At 35.7% G+C, this 12,662-nt stretch overlaps 1 protein-coding gene across 1 annotated transcript; it reads left to right on the forward strand.

Moving 5' to 3' along the window:
* The first annotated feature begins 769 nt into the window (after positions 1-769).
* Positions 770-1,461, forward strand: LOC139850298 (brassinosteroid-responsive RING protein 1-like). Its single transcript, XM_071839884.1, has one exon. It carries the CDS (start codon positions 891-893, stop codon positions 1,392-1,394), a length of 504 nt encoding a protein of 167 aa, XP_071695985.1. The 5' UTR covers positions 770-890; the 3' UTR covers positions 1,395-1,461.
* Positions 1,462-12,662: the final 11,201 nt, after the last annotated feature.

A 12,662-nucleotide genomic window follows, 5' to 3' on the forward strand; every position in this document is an offset into this window, starting at 1 on the left:
CTTTCTATTCATTATATTAGTTCAACGTTAGATCTTAAAACCATAAATATAAATAGGGTTTCATAAAAGAAATTAATTATTCCATATTTTATCTTTTAGAAATCGGAACCCTCAACCTGGATTAGATGCGAAGGGACGATAGCCTAGCTCTAATACCACTTGTTAGAATCGCATAGCTCAAACAATATCTTGCAATATAAGTCAAAAAGTCCATTTCATTTTCTAAAACTGATTGGTAATTGAAGAACTTCCCCTTAGCCTTATATACATACGTTTATTGTCTCGTGACGAACGTGAGACTTTGGTTTGCACCTCACAATAATATTTCCATTAAATAGTTGATTAAATTAAACTTATTATTTAAATATAATTATTTAATTATTCGAAATAAAAACGTACAATTATAATGGACCTTATCAGGTGCTATTAAAAAGTTACAACAATTTAACGTGTTATCATCTTTTCAAATAACGTGTCAGTGGTCCAATCATAGTACTGAACTTCCTTAATATTTATATTTTACCCCCATAAACTTTTGCTTAACTCCACTCTACACCCTTTATTATCCCATCGCCCCTATATATAGGGAGCTGATTCGTACACCACCATTTTTAGCCATACACCACTAAACGTGTATCAAACAGTTGTACAGTACCGTACTTTAAAGCACAACTAGTGGTGTATGGCTAAAATTTGGTGGTGTACGAATCAATCACTCATATATAAATAAACAAACCCGCCATCACAAATCTCACCGGACGCTATTATACTCTCTCAAATCCAACTCAAATATTCAATCTCCACGTCATATTTAAAATTCCTATAAATTTGCATTCATTTTTTAATTCAACAAAAACAAAAATAATACTCGTGCGCTGCTTAATTTTATAATGGGCTTTCCGGTTGGTTACTCGGAGTTGTTTCTTCCGAAACTTTTAATTAATATTTTAACGTTTTTGGGTTTAATTCGTAAAATTATATCGACAATAATTAGATTTGCAGGTCTCGGGGATTTTTTAGAACCAGAATTTTCAACTGACCCGACCCGAACGGAATCCGTGATCCAGTATCAATCAGTTTCAGGTGTGTTAATGCGTGAGTTACTTCCGGTGGTCAAATATTCGGAGCTGGTGGACGCGCCGGAAAGTTGTGTGGTGTGTTTGTATGAGTTTGACGGCGGAGATGAGATCCGACGGTTGACGAATTGCCGGCATATATTTCACCGGAGCTGTTTGGACCGGTGGATGGATCATGAACAGAAAACATGTCCGTTATGTCGGACGCCGTTTATTTCGGAGGATATGCAAGATTCGTTTAATGAAAGATTGTGGGCTGCTTCTGGGATTGTGGATTATTACGGCGGCAGTGAGTCATCTTTGGTAGTTGGTAATTAGTGGATATGTATAGTGGTGGTTAGTGGTTAGTGTAACTAGTAGATACGGCGTCGTAAAAGTGCATAAATATATACTCCCTCCGTCCCAGATTAATTGTCCCCAAACAAAAAACACACAGTTTAAGAAATGTCATTATCACACTGTACTTTTTCTGTACTTTTTTCTTACTTTACTGTTTTACCCTCAACTAATTAATTAGAAATCTCTCTCACCTTTGTAATTTAATTAATTCATTAGGGACAATATTGTAAACATCATCAAATTTACTTTCCATATTTGGAAGTGGACAATTAATTTGGGACGTCCTAAAAAGGAATACTGGACAATTAATCCGGGACGGAGGGAGTAATAAATAAAAAATAAAAAAATATACTGTACATATGAAACATGAAATGAATGAATAGTTGTCATTAAAAAATTGTATATTAGTTAGTAGTTAGGTAACAACCATTACAAGTGTCTTTTGAAAAACTCTTGATATTAATAATAAATACGGGTAAATTGACGTAAAAGAAAATGTAGTTTTATCCATTGAAATGCTCCCGTTAAAAAAAATGCTACTCCGTATTATTTGCTTTATTGTCTACTTATCCATGAAATGGCTCTTTGGTTAACCAAAATTGACCAATGATTTGTAGATTTACTTTTGTTTAAACAAGATATAGTCCAAAATTGACCAATGATTTGTAGATTTACTTTTGTTTAAACAAGATATAGTCCAAAATTGACCCGTCTATTTCATTAATGTATTCCAAGTGCTTTTATTGATTGATTTACAAAAAACTAAAAATAAAATTAACCGATCAATATCTAATATTTTTTTTGAACAACAGAAGAGATTATATTAAAAACTAGCGAGACGCTAGAAAATAAAAATTACAATACGTTTATAGGGTATTGCAACCACACATTCCAATTAACACTACTTCTAGAGAATCTAAAATACAACCAATTAAAGCTTAAAACAACAATGTTATCAAAAATATGACACTTTCGAAATTTTGGATCATCGAAGACGGTGCTATTCCAAATCCTCCAAATACTCCATAATGTAGCGATAGTAATAACCCGAACAATAAACCCATCTATTTCATTAATGTATTTCAAGTGCTTTTATTGATTTACAACAAATTAAAAATAAAATTAACCGATCAATATTTAATATTTGATTCATTAATTTTTGTATTGAAGCTCTACAATGACTTTAAACGCGTTAATGACAATGTTTAAAGAAATTTTATTTTTAATAGTCTTTTACATTTAATTAATTTAATGTAATAAAATAAAAAATTAAGATGAACAGTGATGGATGGGTTTCAATTGATATAATTGTAATTGTAATATCATTCATATTATTGGATTTATTCAAAACATGAGTTATATCGTAAAACATTAAAGCCACATAACATTAGCATTTGAAAACCATACGCTCCAAAAAAATACACACAAAAGAGCAAAACAAATAACATCAATTACAATTAGTGCATTTCGAATTAGAAGTTAAATTCCCTTTAACCCTTTGCAATAAATGTGTTTTTTTTTCAAACATTTTCGTTGGTTTGTAGTTATATTAGACAACAGATATTTTAAATAGGGAAATTCGTCAAAATACACTTTTTTACTGAGATTATAGCCAAAATGCCCATTCCCAAACAGTTTCTTGCGCTGGAGCCAAAAAAAAAAAAATTGCCAGGTTGCCCTCGCAAGACGCAAGGAGACTTGCGTCTTGCCCTCGCAAGGCGCAAGCTTACGTCCTTGCGTCTTGCGAGCTTGCGACCTTATCTGAACAGAAATACGATTTTGTGGATAAGATTTCGTCAGATATCCTAGATTTTTACGGATAATATTTTGTCCCTATATTTAGATTGACCTTGAGACTTTGAAATCACAGTCTCATAACAATTTCAAAAGTTTTCAATGCAGAGCTTATACCCACGTTAAGGTACTATTTTAACCATTTTTTCACTAATTTTTGTCATTATGAATTGTGTTAATGATGAAAAATTTGTTGTTAATATATGTTGTGGGGGTTATTTTGAGTACATTAACAATATACCCATATATATGCCACGAGATTGTTTGAAAATTGGGTTAAGACTCCCAATTGCTCCCGTAAAACCAATGAATCGGAGAATATTGTTAAAAAATGTTCTTAAAAAGATTGAATTCCCACCCAATGCAGCTGTTTCAATGAGATACGTTTTTAATAATCATGTTTTTTATATTACTGATGATGATGAAGACTTTCAAGAGTTTTTACAATATGCAATTGTAAATGCTTCTATTGATATTTATATTGTCGATAGAGTAATAATGCATCAGCCACAACGAAATCCAGAAACAAAATACTCGACAAACCAGCCACTACTACAACAAAACCAAGAAACACCCATACAAAAAAAACCAAAATCACCAAAACCACCAAAAAATCAACCACAACAATTGTTACTACAACATGATACCGAAGAAAACCTCGCAAGTAACAATTTCGAAGTGAAAGAACCTGAATTGCCACTTCCAAACACAGAAGAGTTTTATTTGCATAACTATGGTCTTGAAAACGTATGTAAAATTAAAGAATTAAACCACCCGTTTGAGGTACCTCTTGTCAAAGATAGTGATTCAGATGGAGGAAAAGACGGAGACGCAGAATTCCAATATGAAGAAGAAAAGCAAGATCCGTTCTGGAATATGCCAACACTTTTGAATTAGCATGAGGAAGAGCGCGAACATACGACTGAAATACCAACCACATATAGGGTGTCAAATTTAATTAAAGTTCGTCAAACTTTCTTGAACAAAGAAGAGTTTATAAACACCCTATTTACAAAATGTCTTGAAGAAAACTTCCAAATAAAGCCTGTAAACTTAGACAAATCTCGGTACACCGCTAAATATGTGTTGCCAAACTGTGAGTGAAAATGTAGTGCTTACAGAATACGATTCACTGAAAACTTTATGGTAAAGAAACTGCATGACGTACACACATGCTCACGCACACTAATTATGGGAAATAGTAAACATGCAACCAAAAAGGTGTTGGGTAGTATGCTTGTGGATTCATTCAAATCTGAAAACTGGGAATATAAAGCAAACGATATACGTGAGGATATAGGCAGCCGATTCGGTGTCAGCATATCTTACAATTAAGCATGGAGGGCCAAATGTCATACATTACAGATGCTTCGTGGGAGTAGTGAAGAGTCGTACCAAATGCTTCCAATTTACCTATATAACATTAAGATTCACAACCCCGGAAGCGTAACGAATTTGATCACAGACAAGGAAAATAGATTTCTGATGTGTTATTATTCCCTTGGCGTAGTTGTAAGTATCACTATTACCATTTAATTAAAATTGTAAATTTTGCACGAGACGCAAGGGACGCAAGAAACAGTTTGCGTCTTCCTTTACCAGACGCAAAGACGCAAGAAGTTTTTTGCGCCTCGCAAATCAATCGTACGCAAGACGCAAAACTTTTGTTTGCGTCCTTGCGTTTCTTGCGTATCTATTGAAAACATATTTGTTTTAACATTGTTCATTCCTACAGGTTCGATCATTTCTTCAACATTGTCGCCCGATAATCATCGTCGATGGAGCGCATTTGAAGGCAGGATATTTGGGTACAAATTTACTTGCTGTTGCGATAGATGGCAATAATGGAATTTTGCCATTGGCTTATGGAATTGCTGGCGGCGAGACAAACGAGTCTTTGGATTGGTTTTGGGCAACCTACGAGACCATTTAATGACTTGTGGAATGGGTGATCGTATGTCAGAGCTAACTTTTATTTCTGATCGAGGTTTGCCAATAGCACATGGTGTTTCAACCGTGTTCCCCGAAGCGTTTCACTGTTTCTACGCTCGTCATTTGTTTGCAAGTATTAAAAGTAAATCCAACAAATTCAAATATTTTGAATGGCATTATTGGAAAATGGTCAAAGCTTATCGTGCGTCGGATTTTGAGGATCATCTTAATGTATTTCGAAGAAGATTGAAAGCGTCTTACAAAATTTTAAGCGATGTTAGGTTCCACAAATGGTCTAGAAGTAGAGCTGAACAAGAACTGCTAGACCGTGGATTTATCCAACCAAGTTTCTCGCCTTGGGGCGCACCTGTTTTATTTGTGAAGAAGAAGGACGAATCCTTCCGCATGTGTATCGACTACCTGAACTCAACAAATTGACGATCAAGAATCGGTATCCTCTTCCCCGAATTGACGATCTTTTTGATCAACTACAAGGATTGAGCGTTTACTCTAAGATCGATTTGCGATCCGATTATCACCAGTTGAGGGTGAAAGAGAGCGACGTGATGAAAACTGCATTCAGAACCCGTTATGGTCATTATGAGTTTCTAGTGATGCCATTCGGTTTAACCAACGCACCTGCCGTATTCATGGACCTCATGAATCGTGTATGCAAGCCATACCTGGATAAGTTCGTTATCGTCTTCATAGATGATATCCTCATCTACTCCAAAAGCGAAGAAGAACATGAACAACATCTTCGTCTAGTGTTGGAACTCTTGAGACAAGAGCAACTTTATGCAAAATTCTCCAAGTGTGAGTTTTGGTTGAAGGAAGTCCAATTTCTGGGTCACGTTGTGAGTGATGAAGGTATCAAAGTTGATCCTGCAAAGATCGAAGCTATCAGCAAGTGGGAAACCCCCACTACTCCAACTCATATCCGCCAATTTTTAGGCCTCGCCGGTTACTACCGAATATTTATTGAAGGTTTCTCTCTGATTGCGCGTCCTTTGACCGCACTGACTCACAAGGGGAAGAAATTCATTTGGGAACCCGAACAGGAATCAGCATTTCAAACCTTGAAAAAGAAGTTAACCACCGCACCTATCTTATCACTTCCTGAAGGCAGTGATGATTTCGTCGTTTATTGCGATGCTTCGAAAAGTGGTTTTGGTTGTGTACTGATGCAACTAACAAAGGTTATCGCTTATGCCTCTCGTCAACTGAAGATTCACGAACGAAATTACACAACGCACGATCTCGAGCTTGGAGTCGTTGTCTTTGCACTAAAGCTGTGGAGACACTATCTTTATGGAACTAAGAGCACTATTTTCACCGATCATAAAAGCCTCCAACACATCTTTGATCAGAAGCAACTAAATATGAGACAGCATCGATGGATCGAGACGCTGAACGACTATGATTGTGAACTTCGTTATCACCCTGGCAAGGCAAATGTTGTAGATGACGCTTTGAGCCGAAAGGAGAGGATGGCACCTCTTCGTGTTCGGGCACTGAACATCACCATTCATTCGTACCTCAATAGCCAGATCCGAGCAACCCAAGATGAGGCTCTCAAGGAGGAGAATATATCTCATGAACACTTGAACATTCTCGTCTCTCGATTCGAAGTTAAGGAAACTGGACTCCGATGCTATGCTGGAAGAATTTGGGTACCCAGTTATGGAGATCTACGGAACCTTATATTAGATGAAGCCCACAAGTCGAGATATTCGATTCATCCAGGAGCGGGTAAAATGTACCACGATCTTAAGGAACAGTACTGGTGGCATAATCTTAAGAAGGACGTTGCAACTTATGTTGGTAAGTGTTTGACTTGCTCGAAGGTTAAGGCCGAGCATCAGAGGCCTTTTGGGTTACTTCAACAACCGGAAATCTCGCAATGGAAGTGGGAAAGGATAACAATGGATTTCATTATGAAGTTACCAAAGACGGTGGGCGGATATGATACCATCTGGGTTATCGTTGACCGTCTTACCAAATCTGCACACTTCTTAGCCATGAAGGAAACGGATACGATGGAAAGACTCGCTCAACTATACATAAAAGAGGTTGTATCTCATCATGGTGTGCCCTTATCGATCATCTCAGATCGCGATCCTCGTTTTGCTTCCAGATTTTGGCGTTTTTTGCAAGAAGCCTTGGGAACACGTCTCGACATGAGCACTGCATATCACCCACAGACCGATGGACAAAGCGAACGCACGATTCAGACTTTGGAGGACATGTTGCGTGCATGTGTCATTGATTTTGAAAAGGCCTTGGAAAGGCATTTGCCGCTAGCCAAATTCTCTTACAACAACAGTTATCATTCGAGTATTAATGCCGCACCTTTTGAAGCGTTGTATGGCCGCAAGTGCCGATCTCCTATTTGTTGGGCCGAAGTAGGCGAAACGCAAATCACCGGACCCTAGATAGTCCATGAAACAACTGAGAAGATTGTCCAAATTCAAGCAAGACTTAAGACGGCCCGTGATCGCCAAAAGAGTTATGCCGACCTTAAACGTAAAGACTTTGAATTCAATGTGGGTGACCGTGTAATGTTGAAGGTTGCACCTTGGAAGGGTGTGATCCGTTTTGGAAAAAGTGGAAAGTTAAACCCGCGATACATTGGTCCTTTTGAAATCTTGGAGCGTGTTGGACCCGTTGCTTACCGTATGGATCTTCCGACTCAATTGAGCTCCGTTCATCCTAATTTTCATGTATCGAATTTGAAGAAGTGTCTTGCTGAACCAGAACATGTCATACCATTGGAGGAACTTACGATTGACGACAAACTCCACTTCGTGGAAGAGCCTGTTGAAATTATGGACCGTGAGGTCAAAACTTTGAAACACAACAAGATTTCGATCGTCCGAGTGCGATGGAATGCCAAACGAGGACCTGAGTTTACCTGGGAACGAGAGGATCAAATGATGCAGAAGTATCCTCACCTTTTCCCAACTCCTCCATCTACCTCAGCTTAAAATTTCGGGATGAAATTTTCTTTAACAGGTGGGTAATGTAACGACCCTGGATTTTCCAACGTTTTATTATTAATAATGTATTATTAATGCTTGCGTTTTAATAAACGTGTTCTTATACGTGTTACTTGTTACCGTATTTAACTTTTCATGGCCCGACTTGTCTTTGTGACACACGTAATTTTTACGAATAATATTTTCGAATATTATTTACATTCATGATTAATTAATATTGATCATTTTAATTAACTAATGTTACTAGTTAATTACTTGGGTTTTGTTTATTTAATTGCATACTTACTTGGACTTGGGATTTTATTATTGAAAATGGACTTGGAAGCCTACCCTACTTTCTTAATGGACTAGTTAGTCCATCATTAAGCTAATGAATTATTAAGATTAAGAACAAGGATTAATTAGTTCATGGGAATCTAGTTACATGTATACTTACACCTCATTCCAACACCATTTAACTTTAATACCACTTCAAGCTTACACCATTCTCCCATGTTGGAAAGTTTACTTTTGACCTTGCCCCATTTGGCACTTTGGCCGTGAACTTCAAGGGGTGTGGAGGAGTTCTTTTTCATTTTTTTTTTTGTATACTTATTTGCTTGTATCCTTTCATTTCACTCACACACAAAAATACTTACAACTTTCTCTCATCTTTTCTCTCTACTTTGTAAGTAACAAGCTTTATATTTCTTTTCTTTTTCCTTCACAAAACCGCCACCAAATCATCATCATTACTTGTTTTTGTTGTTGTTTAATTACTTGTAGTTGTTTGTTGTTGTTAAAGATCAAGTTGTATAACTTGTATCTTCATGTAATCTTGGTTACTTCCATCTTTTCTTTGATGAAGAACCAAGAACAAGAATCTAAACTTTCTAGTTTATGGTTCTACACTTAAATATTTTAAAGATTTAAAGTTCATAAGTTTTAAAATCATACTTGTGTTCATGTTAGTAAACTTGAGGTTTACTTTCTTAAAGATCAAAGCCTTGGCTTGAATCTTTCTAAGTATGAACAACCATGGACTTATTACTTGTAAATTTAACTTATTACTTCCTTTTATACATGTTTAAAGTTGTGATGTTGTTAATTTGGTCAAGTATTACTAGTTAATCTTGATCTCATATTTCTTGAAACTAAAAGTTAACTTTATAAGTTCAAGAACATGGAAGTATAACTTTCTAGTTATAACTTCATATACTTATGTTGGATCTAAGCTTCTATAGCTTATGGTCTTCTAATTTTGTTGTAAATAAGAGCTTACAAGCTTACATACATTTTTCAAGTTGAAAATCTAAGTTTCATAACTTATGGTTTCATTAAAGTGAAGATCCAAGTTTTATAACTTAGGATCTAACTTAAGAACACTAGATCTAGACTTTCTAGTCTAGGATCTTTAAGATCTATCTAAGATCTAAGTTCTACAACTTAAGATCTTGATTATTTAGTTTACTTTCAAGTTTATAGCTTAATATTACTTTTGTAACTCATGTATGTGTCGGATCTAAGATCTTGATGTAACTTTGGTTCATCAAACTACATACAACTCTTAAGTGAGTTGTGCAACTTATCTTAACTTACACTAGTGTTATGATGGTCAAACCTTGGTTAAGATGATGCAAACCCATCAACGAGTTGTACACTTGAAGCTATACGCATCAAGGATGAGAACCGTGATGAGCATCAAGCACCAAGAACCTACCGGAACACCTTTACTTACTGTTTCTGGAACTGATCAAACTACCTGGGCTACTGTAAAGTTGATTTTCAGTTAGTTCGGTTCGAGTAGATGATTTTCCGTTTAGACCTAGTCTTAATCCAAGTTACGGTTTAGGATCTATGGCCTCCCGAAAGTCATTACACCCTTTTAACGTTGTGCTGAAATTTCTGACCTACTCGCACTTAAACCGTCACCACGGTCAAATGAAGACGATTTTGGTTCTGGAAATTGGTCAGCCTCTAAGGGACTCATATACGGAGCCATGGCTACTGGTCTCACCTCATTTAAGTTTGTATAGAGGTCGTGGAGACTGAACGAAGTCAGCCTTTATTTCAAACCCTAGTCTTGACTTAAAACTTACTTTACACTTTTTGTTTAATGATGAATGATGATGATACTTAAGACCTAATTTACATACTTTTAAACCTTCGGGAACGATTTACTGACTTAGTAACTTTTGACTTAGGTTGAGGACCTTCCGGACCAACCACTTGCTTACTATTCCCGCGTATCGACTTTTACTACTTTCCACTGTGAGTTATAGCATCCCTTTTTACTTTAACTATTTTGGGACTGAGAATACATGCGCATTTTACGTTTTACATACTAGGCACGAGTACTTAAACTTTATATATGTGTGGGTTATACAACGGCATAAACTTTCCCCTTAGCTCGGTAACGTTTAGTCATTGGTCTTTGAACCGGTGAACGCGAATCTTAGATATGGATCCATAGGGTTTGACATCCCCACTCGGGCTAGTAGCGCTAGCATTTAACGGGTGTTTAATACTTCGTAAACTTACGCACTCGCCAAGTGTACTTTTAGGGGGTGTTATTTACGTTAAGTTAGTTACCAAGTGCCCACGGTTAAACATATACTTTTCATACTGTTTTGAAACGTTGTTGAAGCACTGAAATCTCGTGGCCTACCTTACATTAATGTTATACTTAAACTATGGATCACCAACCTTTGTGTTGACGTTTTTAAGCTTGTTTTTCTCAGGTGCTTAAGGTTTGCTTGCTTCCGCTGCACTAGTCATGCTTTGTAGACATCCGCTGCGCTTATTAGAGATGTCACCGCATGAAACGTTTATTATGCATTCAAACTATATTACTTTTGAAACGATGTATTTGTAACGACCTATGGGTCACGTACTATTATTTTTTGCTTGCTATTCGTAGAAGCATACTTTCGGATGTTAAACATTTGACGTTGGTTAAAACGTCACCTTTATTCATGAATGCAAACTTATTTTGAAACCGCATATAGTATTTGACCTTGTAATGATCCTGTTGTTGACGAATCGTACACGATGGTTTTGTATGGGGCATCATATATATATATATATATATATATATATATATATATATATATATATATATATATATATATATATATATATATATATATATATATATATATATTAAAAATTTTGGGCCCTTCAAAAATTTTGGAACTTAGGCGATCGCCTATCTTGCCTATGTCCAAAGACGCCACTGACCCAAAATAACCGTGGTATAAACATTTCAGCTACTACCCAACGTTGAATTACCATTATTTTTTACTATACATGCAACTCTCATTAAAACCTGGTCAAAAATCACCAAATCAAACTAGCAAAAAATTTAAACCACATTTAAAATAACGTTACCTAACATAGAAAGTATTATTAACAGTAACATAAAATAATAAGTCAATTTGTTACAACACCACCTAATCTTCCATGTTTTCAATACGGCATCTCGATAGACAAATTTTAGAAACTAGTTCCCTGATGATTCCGGGACTCCGAAAAACTTCCATATCATAAATTCATGATTGCTCCTAAACTTAAGATATTTCTCTCTTCAATTTTTTAAACCCGGTAAGGTCTTCTGTCATACGCAGTCCATTCAATAGTTTATTTCCATTAACTAGCCATTTCATTCAACAATGGATTATATGCATACATTGATTATGAATAACTACCAAAGTTTGAAAAACATTTTTCAAAGAATCATTATTGTTATCCTCTCTGACTTTCATGTTTTAAAGAAAACATACTACATCACAAAATCCAGAATAACACACTCGAATTCCCATAAGAAAATTTCACGCACAACTGTTAGGGTAGTATAATGAAATACTATCCCATATGTGATTTACATCTGAAACTTTAAAATTGCTCCCAACCCCTATAAAATATAAACCGTATGACTTGACAAAAATTATCAGATTGGGTTGACGAAATTCGTGAAATATAACATTAGAAACATCGTCGAAATGTCGAGATATATTTTTTCGCACCACGTGTATCCACCCAGAAAAGACCTCATAAGCGTTGAAATCATAAGGGTCTTCATCATTAGTTAATTTCATTTAAATTTATATGAATTTCCTCCAGCACCTCCATTGGCTGGAAAAAAACCACAATGACCCTTTTCAAAAGAATAAGTAAACTAGGGTTTTACGGGATGATGGTATCCCTTAAATTTTAAGGGAAAAAAACGTATGCAACTAAAACCCTAATTTTATAAATCCCATGAAAAAAATCATTGTAGTTTTTTCCAATCAATGGTGGCGCTTGAGCAAGTTCATATAATTTTAAATTAAATTAATGATGAACACCTTTATGATTCAACGATAATAAGGCCTTTCAGAGATGGATAGACATTTTGCGAAGAAGTACACCTCGGCGTCTCGGCGATGAATTTAAAGTTATATTACACGTATTTGATCAACCCAATCCTGGAATTTTTGTCAAGTCATACAATTTATATTTTATAAGGGTTGGGAACAATAATGGCAATTTTGAAGTTTCATGT

This window comes from Rutidosis leptorrhynchoides, chromosome 5, assembly GCF_046630445.1.
Source record: "Rutidosis leptorrhynchoides isolate AG116_Rl617_1_P2 chromosome 5, CSIRO_AGI_Rlap_v1, whole genome shotgun sequence".
NCBI classification, from domain to species: domain Eukaryota; kingdom Viridiplantae; phylum Streptophyta; class Magnoliopsida; order Asterales; family Asteraceae; genus Rutidosis; species Rutidosis leptorrhynchoides.